The sequence below is a fragment of the Sinohyriopsis cumingii genome, chromosome 10 (genome assembly GCF_028554795.1).
Source record: "Sinohyriopsis cumingii isolate HCF-2022 chromosome 10, ASM2855479v2, whole genome shotgun sequence".
Lineage (NCBI taxonomy): Eukaryota > Metazoa > Mollusca > Bivalvia > Unionida > Unionidae > Sinohyriopsis > Sinohyriopsis cumingii.
The window spans coordinates 84522011-84540790 of record NC_142970.1 but is presented as its reverse complement, the minus strand read 5'-3'; the positions used below and the strand labels follow the sequence as shown (position 1 = coordinate 84540790).

General features: G+C 33.3%; 1 protein-coding gene across 1 annotated transcript in view; it reads right to left on the bottom strand.

Moving 5' to 3' along the window:
* Positions 1-18780, bottom strand: part of LOC149790493 (uncharacterized) — a 90538-nt gene that overhangs the window by 7547 nt on the left and 64211 nt on the right. The window contains exons 6-11 of the mRNA XM_089972539.1: positions 10715-10900; positions 9669-9821; positions 7940-8023; positions 5965-6110; positions 4729-4843; positions 1677-1934 (exon numbers count right to left, since the gene is read on the bottom strand). Of these exons, the coding sequence (XP_089828665.1) occupies positions 1677-1934; positions 4729-4843; positions 5965-6110; positions 7940-8023; positions 9669-9821; positions 10715-10900 (942 nt within the window). The remainder of the gene's footprint in view (positions 1-1676; positions 1935-4728; positions 4844-5964; positions 6111-7939; positions 8024-9668; positions 9822-10714; positions 10901-18780) is intronic.

Below are 18780 nucleotides of genomic sequence, written 5' to 3'. Positions count from 1 at the left end.
TGGCACTGTCCCCAAAATCATAGAGGTGAGCAAGTGTGTTACACAATTATTTTAATTTTTATAATTACTCATCCAAAGTATACGGATAATCAACCAAGGGGTTTAGTAAATATAAGCAAAAGAAAAATTGTTAACCAAAATCTTAATGCAAATTTCTCATTACTATAACCTTTACTTCATGGTCTAAGGGTCAAGCATGTTGCAGAATGCACTGTATCAAGTTCAAAATCATTCATCCAAGTACGAACAAATTCCATAAGTAAATGAAACAAATTTAATCAAAATCCTATCACAAATTTTGTATGTCAGTGACCTTGAAAAAAAATAGGTAAAAAAATACAGGCTTGAATTTCAAAGAGTGAACAGTTTTAGCTAAATAATGATTTTTGCCAAGAATGATGAGATTTTATCAAAGGAATTAGGAAATTTATGCAAATTAAAATCTTTAGATTCTAGAACATGTGAATTGGAAATTATTGTTGTCCCAAAAGTCAAGGATTTGTTAGATGTTATTTCATTGTTGTAGTGGGGTTTAATGCCATTTTTCAGCACACAATATGCTATGCATGGCAGCCAGTATTAATGGTGGAGAAAGAACCCAGGAAAAACCACCAACCCAAGAGAAGCTACTGGCAAGCTTTCTCACATACCCAAATTGGCAGAATCCTAGACTCGAACCCATGCAGACAGAGGTGAGATGGCAGTGATCCATAAAGGAGAGCGCTTTTTTAGACCACTCAGCCACGCGGGGCCCCATATGTTATGTCAGTATAGCATAAATTATTTAATGTCTGAATTTATAACACTAATATAACTAAACATTATTTGATGAATTATAGATCCTAGTGATGGGTGCATTTCAAACCGACCTGCTCACTACCATCATCTTTATGTTGGGAAACAAAAGTTTTGACTTGGTCAATCAGGAGACACAACTCCTCCACGTGATGATTGTGTAATGCTGGATATCAGACTTCTTCAACGTTTCACTGATAAAAAGGTGCGTGATGCTGAAATCCAACGTTTCACTGCACAATTATACTATGCAAACCAAAGTTATGAGAATGCACAAACATGGGTCATACCTTGTCTAAATGATAATGAGGTATACTGGTAATGAGGAACACCAAGATATACTGATAATAAGGAACACTGAGGTACACTAATAATGAGTAACATTGAGATACACAAATAATGAGAAACACTAGAAGTTAGACTTATCTGAGGTGTCTTCAACATCATGCTGCATGCCAAATTTGGTCAAATCAAAACAATTCTAAGAAATGTAAAGCTGCAGAAACCTAAGTCTGATGGATGGAGGACTATCAGGGGCCATAACTCTTCTAAGGTGGAGAGCAGAAAATCAGACTCATTCATGGTCTTAAAGGTTGAAATCCAATAATTCCTAGTTGTGCCACTGAAACAAAGTTAGGTGGATAGACTATCAGCAGCCATAACTCCTCTAAATGGGGACAAGGAAGGCTGGAAATTGAACTCCTTCAAGTTCTTTGTCAATATAAATCAGCATCATGTTAAAATCCAAAAATTCTCAGTAAAGCTATGGTTTGGAAACCTAAATATTGATGGATGTTCAGATAATATATGTATATATGTAAGTACATGATTACTATAAAGTTTTGCCAACTTCGCTGAGCAGGCTTAAATGTGATAATTACCTCCCCTAAGGTGAAAAGGATTCCATGCACAGAGGAGAACTTGAGGTTTTTGCATTTTTTGGATGCCCATGTATGGTCTTGGGCCTGTGTCATTTGCAGATGACTTGTGATGATCTCGCAAACATCTTTCCGATTCCATCCAAGAACCTCCAGGGCAACACGATTGATTTCCATTTTTTCTGTCAAACTGTAGTGCTTCAGACTTGACCTTCCCTTCTGGCCCAGCTTCAAAACCCCACCACTGATACTCTTTGTTTTCTGAAAAATTTAAGAGGATAACCAAATGCTCAACTATTATGAGATTACTATATAACTGTCAAAGTTATTTATAAAAAAAAGGAAGAACAAAGTTGAGAAATCTTTGCCACTTTCCTTTGGGAATTATTCTTACAACCATTCTAAGGGGTCAGTTTAACTGTAAGGGTTTGGGTTCTAATAAGATTGTTTAGTTCTCTTTGAGTTATACATAATTTATAATCCATTTTGAACATGAAAACTGGGGAGACAAAGTAAATGTATGGGGTTAAATGAAACCAAGGATTGTTTTCTTTCTTACTCATTGGCGTATCTAGTAGAGTTGCTAAGGTTATGTGCATCTAGTTGAGTTGCTAAGGTTATGTGTATCTAGTAGAGTTGCTAAGGTTATGTGTATCTAGTAGAGTTGCTAAGGTTATGTGTATCTAGTAGAGTTGCTAAGGTTATGTGTATCTAGTAGAGTTTAGTAGAGTTGTTGAGGTTATGTGTATCTAGTAGAGTTGCTAAGGTTATGTGTATCTAGTAGAGTTGCTAAGGTTATGCATATGTAGTAGAGTTGCTAAGGTTATGTGTATCTAGTAGAGTTGCTAAGGTCATGTGTATCTAGTAGAGTTGCTAAGGTTATGTGTATCTAGTAGAGTTGCTAAGGTTATATGTATCTAGTAGAGTTGCTAAGGTTATGTGTATCTAGTAGAGTTGCTAAGGTTATGTGTATCTAGTAGAGTTTAGTAGAGTTGTTGAGGTTATGTGTATCTAGCAGAGTTGCTAAGGTTATGTGTATCTAGTAGAGTTGCTAAGGTCATGTGTATCTAGTAGAGTTGCTAAGGTTATGTGTATCTAGTGGAGTTGTTGAGGTTATGTGTATCTAGTAGAGTTGTTGAGGTTATGTGTATCTAGTAGAGTTGCTAAATTTATGTATATCTAGTAGAGTTGCTAAGGTTATGTGTATCTAGTGGAGTTGTTGAGGTTATGTGTATCTAGCAGAGTTGTTGAGGTTATGTGTATCTAGTAGAGTTGCTAAGGTTATGTATATCTAGTAGAGTTGCTAAGGTTATGTGTATCTAGTGGAGTTGCTAAGGTATTGCATATCTAGTAGAGTTGCTAAGGTTGTGTATCTAGTAGAGTTGTTGAGGTTATGTGTATCTAGTAGAGTTGCTAAGGTTATGTGTATCTAGTAGAGTTGCTAAGGTTATGTGTATCTAGTAGAGTTGCTAAGGTTATGTGTATCTAGTAGAGTTGCTAAGGTCATGTGTATCTAGTAGAGTTGCTAAGGTTATGTATATCTAGTAGAGTTGCTAAGGTTATGTGTATCTAGTAGAGTTGCTAAGGTTATGTGCATCTAGTAGAGTTGCTAAGGTCATGTGTATCTAGTAGAGTTGCTAAGGTTATGTATATCTAGTAGAGTTGCTAAGGTTATGTGTATCTAGTAGAGTTTAGTAGAGTTGTTGAGGTTATGTGTATCTAGTAGAGTTGCTAAGGTCATGTGTATCTAGTAGAGTTGCTAAGGTTATGTGTATCTAGTAGAGTTGCTAAGGTTATGTGTATCTAGTAGAGTTGCTAAGGTCATGTGTATCTAGTAGAGTTGCTAAGGTTATGTATATCTAGTAGAGTTGCTAAGGTTATGTGTATCTAGTAGAGTTTAGTAGAGTTGTTGAGGTTATGTGTATCTAGTAGAGTTGCTAAGGTCATGTGTATCTAGTAGAGTTGCTAAGGTTATGTGTATCTAGTAGAGTTGCTAAGGTTATGTGTATCTAGTAGAGTTGCTAAGGTTATGTGTATCTAGTAGAGTTGCTAAGGTTATGTGTATCTAGTAGAGTTTAGTAGAGTTGTTGAGGTTATGTGTATCTAGTAGAGTTGCTAAGGTTATGTGTATCTAGTAGAGTTGCTAAGGTCATGTGTATCTAGTAGAGTTGCTAAGGTTATGCATATGTAGTAGAGTTGCTAAGGTTATGTGTATCTAGTAGAGTTGCTAAGGTTATGTATATCTAGTAGAGTTGCTAAGGTTATGTGTATCTAGTAGAGTTTAGTAGAGTTGTTGAGGTTATGTGTATCTAGTAGAGTTGCTAAGGTTATGTGTATCTAGTAGAGTTGCTAAGGTCATGTGTATCTAGTAGAGTTGCTAAGGTCATGTGTGTCTAGTAGAGTTGCTAAGGTTATGTGTATCTAGTAGAGTTGCTAAGGTTATGTGTATCTAGTAGAGTTTAGTAGAGTTGTTGAGGTTATGTGTATCTAGTAGAGTTGCTAAGGTTATGTGTATCTAGTAGAGTTGCTAAGGTTATGCATATGTAGTAGAGTTGCTAAGGTTATGTGTATCTAGTAGAGTTTAGTAGAGTTGTTGAGGTTATGTGTATCTAGTAGAGTTGCTAAGGTTATGCATATGTAGTAGAGTTGCTAAGGTTATGCATATCTAGTACAGTTACTAAGGTTATGCAAATCTAGTACAGTTGCTAAGGTAATGTGGCAGAAAAAGGTTGTTGGTGTTCAGCAAGACATGAAAGGCTACACTGTGCATATGAAGTGGAACTACAAATGTTCTGACCAGAAATCATTTTCGATGATCTGGGCAACATAACAAAATTTGACCTTAATCTTGCTAACAACTGTGCTATCACTGCTCCCAAATATAATTTCAAATTCAGTTTCAACATGATATGGTATGAAATGGTCCCAAAATTAAGTTCAGCTTTATTCATACAGCACTCTACTTGACCATGTAAGTTAAACAGATCGATTGCTAACCACAAAGACACAGTTACCTGCAAAAGAAAAATTAGAAGTGTATTTAAAAAACACATACTGCATTGATATGCCCCAAGATATCCTCAATCTTGTCTTTGGCCTCTCTGATTTCCTCTTTGTCATTATGGCTTGGTGGAGTGGCCTTGTACAGTCTGTCCAACAGCAGGGGATACCTAAGGGGGGAGGAATCCACATTAAAATATTTTATATCTATATATTTATATATATAAAGACAAGATTAAGTAATGGTCCATTGATCAGTTGTGGCACAAAAGTTTGTATCTTATGACAAGGGTGGCTGGTTCATAAAATTTCATGTTTTTTATGCTAGAGAAAAATATGTTTTGCAGAAACAGCAAATAGTATACATTTTAAACAAAACATTTAACAAGTAAACCCTGCACAGTAACTTGCTTTGAATTCCCTATTTTCATGGAATACCAGATTTGATTGATTTCATGGCTGATAGAAATCCAAAAATTTATAGATCTAGTGAATAATGAAGTAATGATGAATGTATAATTTATCATAAAATAATGAAAGCTGATACTCTCAAAATAAATTAAACTATTCAAAACTTATTTAGTCACAATGATTTTGACTTTTTGTCCCTCTGACCCTAAGGTAAAAAACCTTCTTCCATACTAAAGCTGCAAAAAATCCACTAAATTTGGTCAAAGAATGTGGTCTAGAAGAAATCACATTTCTCCTTCTTGACCTTCTATGATCTTGACCTTTGACATCAAACTTAAAGCTTTTCCATATCCTAAGTGCAAGGTGTCGTCATGGTCTATTGAAAGGAAACCATTTTTCTTCATTGGGCCACAAAGACTTTGACCTCTCAGCCTTGACAACAATGGCTAGATTTTTTCTTACCCAAAGTGCAAGTCATCCATAGAGTTAAATGAAAGTAATTGTGGTCTTGAACTAAAATTATCATGCAGAAACTCAGTTTGCTTTAATCAGAGTAAAAATGACCTTTGACCCCTCCCCCATGGTTTTCAACTACATGTGTACGATGTCCACAAAATTTGGTCACGGTATGTGGTCTAAACTAATACTATACAGAAACCCTTTTCTTTTAAAACGTCATTATATCCTTGAACTTTGTCATTTTGCCTTCAAAATTTACATGTTAGTTCTTGCACCATGTGTCAGTTTTTTCCAAAGTTTTGTCAAGGTTGGTAGTCTAGAACTTTATGCAGTAGCAAACAATGGACAGACGGATGTATTGACGGATAGATGAACACTGTAGCATAATATATGGTGGGCATATAAAATTCATTGTCCCTACTTCATAATTCTCTGTACCGGCACCATAAGGAATGATTTTAGGTGCATTCTGCGCAGCAGGATATTCTCATTTTGTGACACATGCAGAAAAATCCTCAGTAACTCTTTTTCTTTCTCATATTGCTCCAATAATCTGGGGGCTTGTTCCTGAAATTATAAACAATAATTCATATATATATATATATATATATAAATATTGAGAGAGAGAGAGAGAGAGAGAAAGAGAGAGAGGAGAGAGAGAGAGAGAGTATATATGTTCTTACATAGCCAGGCCAATTTAACTGGTTTGACACATGTGACTTGGCGAAGGTAGCCATATTTGGAACAAAACTGCACGCATATCTAGAGTTTATATTTTTATGCTTTACAACCCTTTTCCATATATATCTGGCATATAATTTATGTACTGTCCTTTTACTGATTGTTAGAGGCTTGATCTTACAATTAAAATCTAATGGTTAATTCAGTGAGCAGTATTTATAAGTAGCATTCTTTAACACTGTATACAGGTAACATGTGGTAAGGATCTTAAAATATTACAGAATTTACACATAGCATTCTTTAACACTGTATACAGGTAACACATGGTAAGGATCTTAAAATATTACAGTATTTACAAGTAGCATTCTTTAACACTGTATACCAGTAACACATGGTAAGGATCTCAAAATATTACATGTGTCCTATGAAACTTTTAAAACAAGTTTAATAAATTCTGTATTGACTCAGTCAGCAAAAGATTGACATTATTCAATAAGTGAAATAAATTTTGCATGAAATGAGAATGAATTTAATAAGGGCTGTACCAGTAAAATATACTTGGGACCCAGTCAAGGCACGCTTATTGTGGAGTTGTCACCCATTGATGCAATTTTGAACAGTGTATCATTTTCATATGAACTCATTGAGCAATTAGAGTACCCTGGCATATATATATATTTTTTTTAAAGTGCCTTTCCTTGTTAACATGATTTTTAATGGATTAGCCCTAAATTTTATATGAAATAAGCACAATGCACAATAAATGTTGTACAAAATATTCACAAGTGTAGTAAATGTTATATGAAATATGCACAAGTGTAGAAAATGTTATATGAAATATGCACAAGTGTAGAAAATGTTATATGAAATATGCACAAGTGTAGAAAATGTTATATGAAATATGCACAAGTGTAGAAAATGTTATATGAAATATGCACAAGTGTAGTAAATGTTATATGAAATATGCACAAGTGTAGAAAATGTTATATGAAATATGCACAAGTGTAGTAAATGTTATATGAAATATGCACAAGTGTAGAAAATGTTATATGAAATATGCACAAGTGTAGAAAATGTTATATGAAATATGCACAAGTGTAGTAAATGTTATATGAAATATGCACAAGTGTAGAAAATGTTATATGAAATATGCACAAGTGTAGAAAATGTTATATGAAATATGCACAAGTGTAGAAAATGTTAAATGAAATATGCACAAGTGTAATACATTTTATATGAAATGAGCACATTTGTAATGAATGCTGTATGAAATAGCACAAGTGTAATAAATTATGCATTAAATAAGAAGGTACAAGATTCTTTAAATCACCTAGTAAGAATTCATTGACATCGTTCAACAAACCACAAAGTGAAAAGATATTCAGAAGGAGCAATATTCATGCGATACCCCAAAAAATGAAATCATGATGAAATGCTCTGTTGATCAAGCCATGTGATGGAAAATCTGAATAAATAAAAAATGCCTATTGTTCATGCAATTTTTGGAAAAATTTCAAAATATTCAGAAAAATTCTTTTGAATAATTAAGAAATAAATTTCAAATACATGTACAAAATTTTATAATATTTTTAAACTGACTACCACAAACTTCTTTTACCAGTTCAAAAACTCATCAGATATTTTGGGTCATCCTGTCACTTGCTGAAAAAAAACTTACAGCAAAATTTAAATTAAGTAGTGAAAATAAATCTTACCTGGTTGACACAATAGTTCTCGAAAGTCAAAAACATTGTTGAAGATTCCAAAAACAGACTGCCAATATTGATAAACTGCAAATCCTAAAAGCAGAAGGAAAATCAGAATGTAAGTATATATTGATCACTTCATCATAAAAAATGAGATTATTATATTTCATTTCATTTTTTCCTCTTTTGTCAGTAGGTAAAACAAAATCACACCTTCCTGTTATAAAGCCAATCATAATAACACGGTTCCTATTATAAGGCCCATCTTTATAACACAGTTCATGTTTTAAGGCACGTATATCATGGATAAAAAAATTTCAGGTTGTAGTAAATATATATACAATGTGTGTATATATATATATATATATATATATATATATATATATATATATATATATATATATATATATATATATATATATATATATATATATCATGTTCTTCATTTTAAGGTGATATCATTATAAGGCAGGATGACTCCAATTGACAACATTATCATGAGGGAAATACTCTATAATGTACTTCATTATAAGGTTATCTCACTGTTGGACAGCATACTCTATGACTCCCATGGATAGTTTTATAATGAGGGAATACTGTATAATTTATTTCATTATAAGGTGATATCACTATAAGGCAGGATGACTCCAATGGACAGCATTATCATGAGGGAAATACTCTATAATGTACCTCATTATTAGGTTATCTCATTGTTAGACAGCATGCTCTATGACTCCCATGGAGAACATTACAATAAGGGAGAAATGTATGACAGAATGAAATGTTGCTTTTTGAATTCTTGATTATGTTTTTTCTAAATTAATTAACTAACTACCTCATTACCACAATTCTACTCTAAAGACCTGAAATACAATGTACCAAGATAATATAATGATAATTTTCAGCCAATGGTTTTACAGATTTCATTTCTAAGTACTGTGCATTCACTATCGAAGGTACCAATTTTTGTGATTGCCATAATTTTTGTGATTGCCATAATTTTTGTTGCTGCTTTCACTTTTTTTTTATTTTCATGGCTGCTGCAATTCTCATGATTTTTGTGGTTAATAAAGCTTGCTTTTTAATGGCATTTATGACTTTTTTATTTTCACAGTTGTTACTTTTTGTTTGTGATTTTTGTGCCTGTGCTAATTCTTTTTTACTTTTTTGCATTTACCACAGAGCAATAATTTTAAGACCCAAGGACAATGAATCCATGGACTTACATGAACCATGTTCTCAAAGAAAAAAAATATAGTACCAACTAAAATATGTTTTTGCAAAAGCTTAATGTTTTAAGATGCACATTAAAAAATGAATTCTGATACCTTTTCATGCAATAGCAATATATAAGTAAATAAAATTTAAATCATTTAATCAAACATGCTAATTAATAAGATTTATACCATTTGTATGGTATAGGTCACAGTAATTAGTATGTATTAACTGCATATTAATGTAAGATCACAAAGACAAACCTTGATGAATTAGATCAAGAGTATTATAAATATCCAAGTGTCATTCAATATTTATAATTAAAAATTAATAATTTAAGCTAAAATTTGCAATTAAAAACAAGTCTTCACACATTTCCAGCATATATTTCCTCATTATGACTCCAATTTTGAACCATTTGTGTGTCACAATTATACTATTAAAGAATGGGTGGTAAAGTGGTATAGCCACCCCAACAAGGGAATGAATCCATGTTTTTATAAACAGGGGAGGTTACACTTACCACATCTTCATTCTGATTGGCTTCCTGTATGGCAGCCTTAAGTTTGGATGTAAATTGTGTGTTGACATGAATCAATTCATCTAGATTCAGAAAAATGCTGTCTAGCTGCTCTGGCTTTAAAAGACCTGCTGTTTTCATGGGATTGTAAAATTCCTGTAGAAATAATGTTAATTGATAACGTTTGTAAGTTCAATTTAAGAAAATAAATAAATAAATGTTTGAAACTGAAATTCAAATTTTAATTTCTTGAAAATCATATTGGTAACATTTGGCATGAGCTTTGACCTACCATTTTAGAGTATTACATCACTGATAGTAGCAAAAATATAATTATGGGATAAATTATGCATTTAGGATCTTCTCAAATGCTATTTTCAACTCATTTGAACATCTGATATATATATATATATATATATATATATATATATATATATATATATATATATATATATATATATATATATATATATATATATATATATATATATATATATATATATATATATATATATATATATATATATAGATAGACTTGGAAAATTAGTTGCTGAATGAAATTACAAAGCATAGATATTCTGTTGTGTTTCTGTCAAAATTATTAAACATTGTCAAAATTATTAAACATTGTCAACATTATTAAACATTGTCAAAATTAGTAAACATTGTGAAAATTATTAAGTAATGCACATCTTCTAATTTCTTTTTCTGTGGCCCAAATAGGTAGGTCACTGGCTGGCTATCTGGTCTAAGGCACTCGCCTTAACAGACCACTCATTCATCCCACTTCTGTCTGCATGACTTGCATCGGTATGTGAGAATGCTTGCTATTATCTTCCCATAGGCTGGTGGCTTCATCCTGGGGTCTTCCCAGGTTCCTCCTCCACCTAAAACATATTGGCCGCCATGTATAGCCAATCATGTGGCAAAAAGTGGTACTAAATCCGACAAATCCAGTGAAAGGTTACTTTTTTGGATAGCAACAGGTTTACCGATTTAATGTATAGATAATTTTATTAACAGAAAGCAATAAAAAACAAATTTCTTACATTTTTTAGAATCAACAGGTCCCGACCGTAACTAATTTCTGTATCGCTGATTTCCTGGATGGTTTCTTTTCTTTCGATCCTTCTCTGATAGCATTGTTTACACAGTCTGTCCTTATGGGATGTATTCAAATTGATGTCCAGATATGCAGGTTTCTTGTCCTGTCCACAATCTGCACATTTGATGAGCTGAGGAAAAAAAATGACCGTCACAGTAATCAAACTCTAAATTGTCCAGTCCTGGTGTAAAAAATTCAGTCTCATAATTCCTAATTTAAAAATCATACTCAGTTTCTAAACGTTGCTAAAATTTAAAGTTTTGTATGTGTTATGATCAAAAAGACTCCCTTAAAGGTTGAGTCCAGATGCAAACACACGCACAGACCCAGATCTGCCATTGCATAATGATCCAGCAGATCTGGGTCTAAGCAGTTTTTAAAAAAGTAATCAGTAGAACAAACAACAACGAACATACCCTGATATGCAGGCACAGTATGCATATTCAAGAAAAATGAGGAAATCTTGTCATAAAAATAATGACATCAGCCTATGTTACAAGAACACTAATTAAGAATTTAATAAATTATACTATAGTTTGGAATTACATTTTTATAATTCAATAGGAAATTCTGTGAATGCAACACAAACATATGATAACAGACTGAGTCCTTATCATTAAGATGTTATCATGCCTTTCAGAATGAGTCCAATGGCTTGGTAACCAGACAAATTTAGGGTGCATTCGATTATATGGTTCTGTATGAGTGAGTGTCCTTAAGTTGTCAATTACTTTCATTTTGCACATGCATGGAATTTCCAGAACTTGTCCTGATATCATAGCTTATATCAATCGAATGTGACACCCTAAAATATTAACTGTGCTTACAGCATGAACAATACGCTCGCAAATTTGGCAAAAATGGTTAAAATAAGTACGCTTTGCATGATCTGAATGCATTTATAAAATTCTTAAAACTTTAGTCAAATGTTAGTCTAAAATACCCAAATATGATGCTTACTTAGAGCTCTGCATAACTGAAATCATTCATGATATATTTTTGTAAAATCAAAATCTTGTGTATGAGATTTTCTACATGATTTCTACATGATTTATCCTATGAGACAAACTTCATGTCTCTAGGATAAAATCTGATGATAATTAATATTGGACTTAATTAATTACTGTCAGAGTTACATTACATGCTCATTAAAATTAACTTGAAAACAGCATTGAACTAGAAATCAGTGGCTCGGAAAAATTGCAAATTACAATAAATTAGCATGCAACAAGAAATCTGTGGCTTTGAAGAACTGTAAATTACAATACATGATGAAAGAACACGAAATCTGTAGCTTTGAAGAATTATAAATTAAACACATTAGCATCATTAAATACTTTCATAATTTCTTCTATATTGACAAAATAGTTATTAAGACTGATGCTGCCAATATGAGATTAGTTTGTTTTTCACATTTAATCATCTCATTTAACGGGTTTAAATTTTATCATGTTGAGATTCACATTAAACTCATGGATTGCCTTTTATCAATACTGCCCTCAAAAACAGAAAAGAAGATTAATTGGTAGTAATATCAGATAGGTTCTGCATAATGATCTATTTCTTCAGTCAGGCTCCACAAAATTTGTTCTCTGTGCTACGTTTCACGGTCGGACTCTAGTCCAACATACCTATCTGACCTCACCCATGTGTAAACACCAGCAAGATACTTAAGTTCCTCTTCTGACAATCGTATACTCATTATTCCCACTATGAAAACAAAGTCATATGGACAGCATTTACAGTGTTCTTTTGCATACCAGGGCCCAGCAACATGATATAAATTTCCCACTGAACTTAGACACAAAGACACAGTGATCACATTCAAGAGGGCTCTCAAAACTCACTTATTTCGACTGCAAGAACAAACTTAAAGACCTAATAATGTTTCCTACCTTAAATATTCTCAGCATGTTTTTTTAATGTTTTCTAATTTCATGGTGTTTGTGTTTGTAATCATATCATCATATGTTTTTTATCTTATAGGTGTTGTCTAATGCTGTAAAGCGCTTAGAGCTTGTAAAGATTAGGCGCTATACAAAGTCCTCATTATTATTATTATTATTATTATTATTATCTATTTCTTCAGTCAGGCTCCACTTAATGATCTATTTCTGCAGTTGGGCTCCACATAATGATCTATTTCTTCAGTCAGGCTCCACATAATGATCTATTTCTTCAGTCAGGCTTCACATAATGATATATTTCTTCAGTCAGGCTCCACATAATGATCTATTTCTTCAGTCAGGCTCCACATGATGATCTATTTCTTCAGTCAGGCTCCACATAATAATCTATTACTTAGCCAGGTTCCACATAATGATCCATTTCTTCAGTCAGGCTCCACAAAATGATCCATTTCTTAGCCAGGTTCCCCATAATGATATATTTCTTCAGTTAGGCTCCACATAATGATCTATTTATCCAGTCTGGCTCCGCATAATGATTCATTTCTTCAGTCAGGCTCCACATACTGATCTATTTCTTCAGCCAGGTTCCACATAATGATCTATTTCTTCAGCCAGGTCCCATATAAATGCAACTAGGTCCCATATAATGAAATACTTTTCCAGCTGGGTTCCACAAAGTGGATCTATTTCTTTAGCTAGGTCCCACATAATGATCTGTTTTCCCAGATAGGTTTTGTATAGTGAACTATTTTTCCAGATAGGTTCTGCATAATGATCCATTTCTTCAGACAGGTTCCACATAATGATCCATTTCTTCAGCAGGCTCCACATAATGATCTATTTCTTCAGTCAGGCTCCACATAATGATCTATTTCTTCATCTAGGTTCTGCAAAATTATCTATTTCTCCAGCAAGGTTCCACGTAATTATCTATTTTTCCAGCTAGATTCCACATAATGCTCTATTTCTCCAGCTAGATTCCATGTAATGATCTATTTCTTCATCTAGGTTCTGCAAAATTATCTATTTCTCCAGCAAGGTTCCACATAATTATATATTTCTCCAGCAAGGTTCCACATAATTATATATTTCTCCAGCAAGGTTCCACATAATGTCCTATTTCTCCAGCTAGGTTCCACATAATGCTCTATTTCTCCAGCTAAATTCCACATAATGCTCTTTCTCCAGCTAGGTTCCACGTAACATTCCATTTTTCCAGCTAGGCTGCACATAATGACCTATTTCTCTTGTGATTAGTATAAATATTTTATTAGCTCTTGCTAATGTGTGCAATAGAAAAGTCCTAGTATATCATGGTATAAATGCTAATGTGTGCAATAGAAAAGTCCTAGTATATCATGGTATAAATACCATCCTAGTATATCATGGTATAAATGCTAATGTGTGCAATAGAAAAGTCCTAGTATATCATGGTATAAATACCATCCTAGTATATCATGGTATAAATGCTAATGTGTGCAATAGAAAAGTCCTAGTATATCATGGTATAAATACCATCCTAGTATATCATGGTATAAATGCTAATGTGTGCAATAGAAAAGTCCTAGTATATCATGGTATAAATACTATCCTAGTATATCATGGTATAAATGCTAATGTGTGCAATATAAAAGTTCTAGTATATCATGGCATAAAACATAAGGCACAACTTTGTAGTACTGTAGATATCTTAAGACGTACCTCTGTACATAACTGCTTCTGTACATAACTTAGTACTACTTTAACTTATTATTACTGTACTTCTCTTAGTACTACTGTACATAATTAATACTATTGTACTAGTATACATTATTTAGTACTTCTGTATTAGTGTACATAACTTCAGTATTACTGTACAAGTGTATATATTTAGTACTATTGTTCTACTGTACATAACTTAGTACTACTGTATATATTTTAATACTACTGTACTAGCGTACATATTTAGCACTACTGTACTAGTGTACTTATCTTAGTACTACTGTACTAGTTTACATATCTTAGTGCAACTGTACTAGTGTATATAACTTAGTAATACTGTACTAGTGTACATACCTTAGTACTACTGTACTAGTGTACATATCTTAGTGCTACTGTACTAGTGTACATAACTGAGTACTACTGCACTAGTGTACATATCTTACTGCTACTGTACTAGTGAACATATCTTTGTACTACTGTTACAGTACTATAGCGTACATAACTAAGTACAACTGTTCTCCTAATTTGTTATACACTCTCAACCACTAAAATCATGCACTGGTCTGTTACTATAAAGCTGTTTTTTTTTAGCATCCATAAAAATGATGAACTGGTTTCTGATTATAATGTGCTTTATGGAAGCTATAAAAGTGATGCATATGTCAATCAATATTATGCAGTTTGTTGGATCCATAATAATGCTGTACTGGTCCCCTATATAATACCAACTGTAAGATCTATACAAATAATATACTGGTCCCTTACTATAATGCCATTTTGTAAGATCCATATAGATGATATACTGGTCCCTTACTACAATGCCATTTGTAAGATCCATACAAATAATATACTGGTCCCTTACTATAATGCCATTTGTAAGATCCATACAAATAATATACTGGTCCCTTACTATAATGCCATTTGTAAGATCCATATAGATGATATACTGGTCCCTTACTACAATGCCATTTGTAAGATCCATACAAATAATATACTGGTCCCTTACTATAATGCCATTTTGTAAGATCCATATAGATGATATACTGGTCCCTTATTATAATGCCATTTGTAGGATCCATAAAAAGGGTGCACTGTTTCCTCATTAAAGTGCACTTTTAGGGAGCATATAAGGTAACAATGTTATGCAAAGATACCTAAAACTGTGGTACATTTATGGAGAAATAAAATTCAACAAAGCATCTGCTATTGGGGTCTATGCTACTAGAAACTGCATAGACACAGAACTGCCAGTGTGTTATGATATGAGTCTATGCTGCAAGCAGTTGTATCCAATTCATATACAAGTACCACTGATCCCAACATAGAAGTCAGATTCAACTTCAAACTTCATTGATCCAGATCTGCTGCTGCATAATGCACAGGCAGATCTGAGTTTATGCAGTGAGCAATCAGTAAAACAAACAACAAAGACCTCGATACGCTGGTGCATTATCAAAGTAACCACAGAATATCAACAAACTTTGGTATCCCATGATTCACAGTAAACTGACATCTAGGTTCTCTGTTTAGATTCAGAATATTATTAAAAATAACAGAGATACAATTAAAAATGTTGCCAGTCTTGTGGTGGATTTAATATAATTACAATTATGTTCCTGTAACAGCAGATCTTTGTAGTACTAAAAAGAAACCCAACTATTTACATTTAAATTTATCAATGGCAATACGAAAAGTTAAATTTGTTTTGAAGACTTTCTTTTGATTCAACTTAACAAGATTATTAAGATGTTACAATAATTCAATTTAAGGCTCACCATGTCAATTCCAAATGAGTTCATTCCAAGGTTGTTATATCCCATTTCAAAATAACACAGATGAGCTCTTGAATATTATGTATGGCAGAATGTATTAAAAACAAACAATATTTTTTGATGAATTAATCTGATTTTTTTTTGTAATGTCCCAAAAATTAGAGTTCTATATAGCTCCTTTAACACTTTTCAGTGATGAGATCGCATGTTCCAAGGTTCAATCCTGGTTATCAGATGTTACTATTACTGTACTCTGGTCAAATCATGAATAAAAGTGTTATTTTCCTCCAAAATGAGTAAAAAGTCAACTGTTCCTTTCAAATGTTTGCAGGAAAAGACATTCTTCCAAGACAGCCTTTTTTTAAAGTATAAATATCAACTCCAAGAAAATTCTTGCATCAAATGCTGACTTCACAATGACAATCTATCACTGTAACAGGCTTGATTATGTCTAACAGTCAACACACCCCAATGTTTTGAAAGCCACAACACCAAGCCAAAGAGGATGAAGTGAAATCTGATTGGCTGATCAAACAGCTCTTGAGGCTACTTGACTGACATACATTCTTTTTATGATTGATCTATTAGACAGACTGCAGACCTGATGCAAGGGATCAACTAGACTTGGTTTAAGCAGATTCTTAAAGTTCTATTAACATGCTTGTTCATACTGATAATTGTGCCGCAATGTTATTTTACAATAATTAATAAAGAGTGATCAACAATTACGTGGCTCACCAATACCAAGCTTTTAGTGGTCTCCAACAGCCATTGTAAAACATTATTTATCATGCAGAAAATAAATTCAGACAACAGTAATTCTGACAACAAAATATTTGTGTTGTTTATTTTTCAATTGTTTATATGCCTTTAGTTTACATGATATATGCATTTTGCTAACACGTCAATAAACCATATGCATATATATGCATACAGGCATGCTGTCTTATGGCATATAAAACAAAAAACAGTGAAAAAAGAGTAAAGTTTAAGCTGTATGACATTGTGACCTTGTTTGGTGCAGGTGTAGCAATAACAGAGATGCATCCAATTATCAAGTTTCAATGAATTCGATTCCTCGTACTGACTTTAAATATTGTATAGATGAACATGTTTGTCATGCTTGGCAAAATATGTGGAATGAAAATGCCACAAAAAAACAGCAACAAATTTGCTTATGATTGCTAATTACAATTATCATGAAGGCAAAAATTAAAAAGAACCTGTGTTCAATAACCAAACACAACAGATGATGCAGAAAAATGGTTTACAACCTGCTTGTCATGTCTAAAAATGTCACAATTCATCATACAGATAAGTGAATTAAATAAATGGCAGGTGAGTCCACTGACTGCAAAATTCCTGGAAAGGGAAAATTAAATTCAAATATCTTCCCTTTTCTGCTAAGAAATTGTTTGTTTTTGAACAAAATTAAAACAACTCATTTGAAATACTAATATCTTGAGAAGAAGAACATATAATGCCAAGATGTATGCTATGTGTATGGAAAAAAAGTCTAAAGATCTCTCAAGGGAGCTTAATTAAACACTGATAAAAAAAATGATCAGGATATTATCCTAATGTTCACAAGGAATACAACATACAAGATGATAAATAAACCATCTATTGGCCCAAAGGGTATGGCTAATCTGCTTTACATTAATGATGTTGAACACTACAGCATGGCAACCCAAAAAACATGACAAGGGTCTTCAAGCATGGCCAGGATCTGTGGGGTTGATCTAGTGTTCTGGAACTGATTCTGGTTCACTCTCATGGGATGATGAAATTTTCCTTATTTATTTGTTGTTGTTGTTGTTGTGGGGTTTAATGCCATATTTCAGCACATGATAGGCTATGCACAGTGGCCAGTATTAATGTTGGAGGAAGAACCCAGGAAAATCCCAGGAAGAACCACTGACCCACAAGAAGCTACTGGCAAGCTTTCTCACATACCAATGTTAGCCGAATCCTAGACTCGAACCCACGCAGACAGAGGTGAGATGGCAGTGATCTGTAATGGAGAGTGCTTTAGACCACTCAGCCACTCAAGGCCCCTCCTTATTTGGTATGGTATTTTCCTTCCAGAAAAAAAGTATAAGCTTTGCAATAGCAACAGGTAGGGTATTAGTGATATTAAAATTGGAAAAGTTTCAATTGTTTCTCAGTTCTGTAGTAGTAAGCAAATACAATTGATCTCACCATTCTGTTGGCCTAGTGATTAGAGCATCCGCCTTGGATGCGGGAGGTTGTGGGTTTGATCCCCTGGTTGAGCCATACCAAAGACTTAAAAAAATGATACATATTAACAGCTGCCTTGCTTGGCGCTCAGCATTAAGAAGTTAGTGTTAGGACTGGTTGGCCTGGTGTCAGGATAATGTAACTGGCTGGGACATCATGGTACATGTCTGAGGCATGATGCCCCAGTGCTAGACATCACTATAAACTGCCTACCAGTAACTGCAGACATAGTGATATGACTGAAAAATTGTAAAAGCTACGTTAAAAATCAAAATCACATCATATCACAATTGATCTCCCTTAATTGCCTCTCCCTCACACCCACCTATGTACACGCACACACCCTTTTATAGGATGTTGCAAACTCTGACTTCCTCATGAAGAGA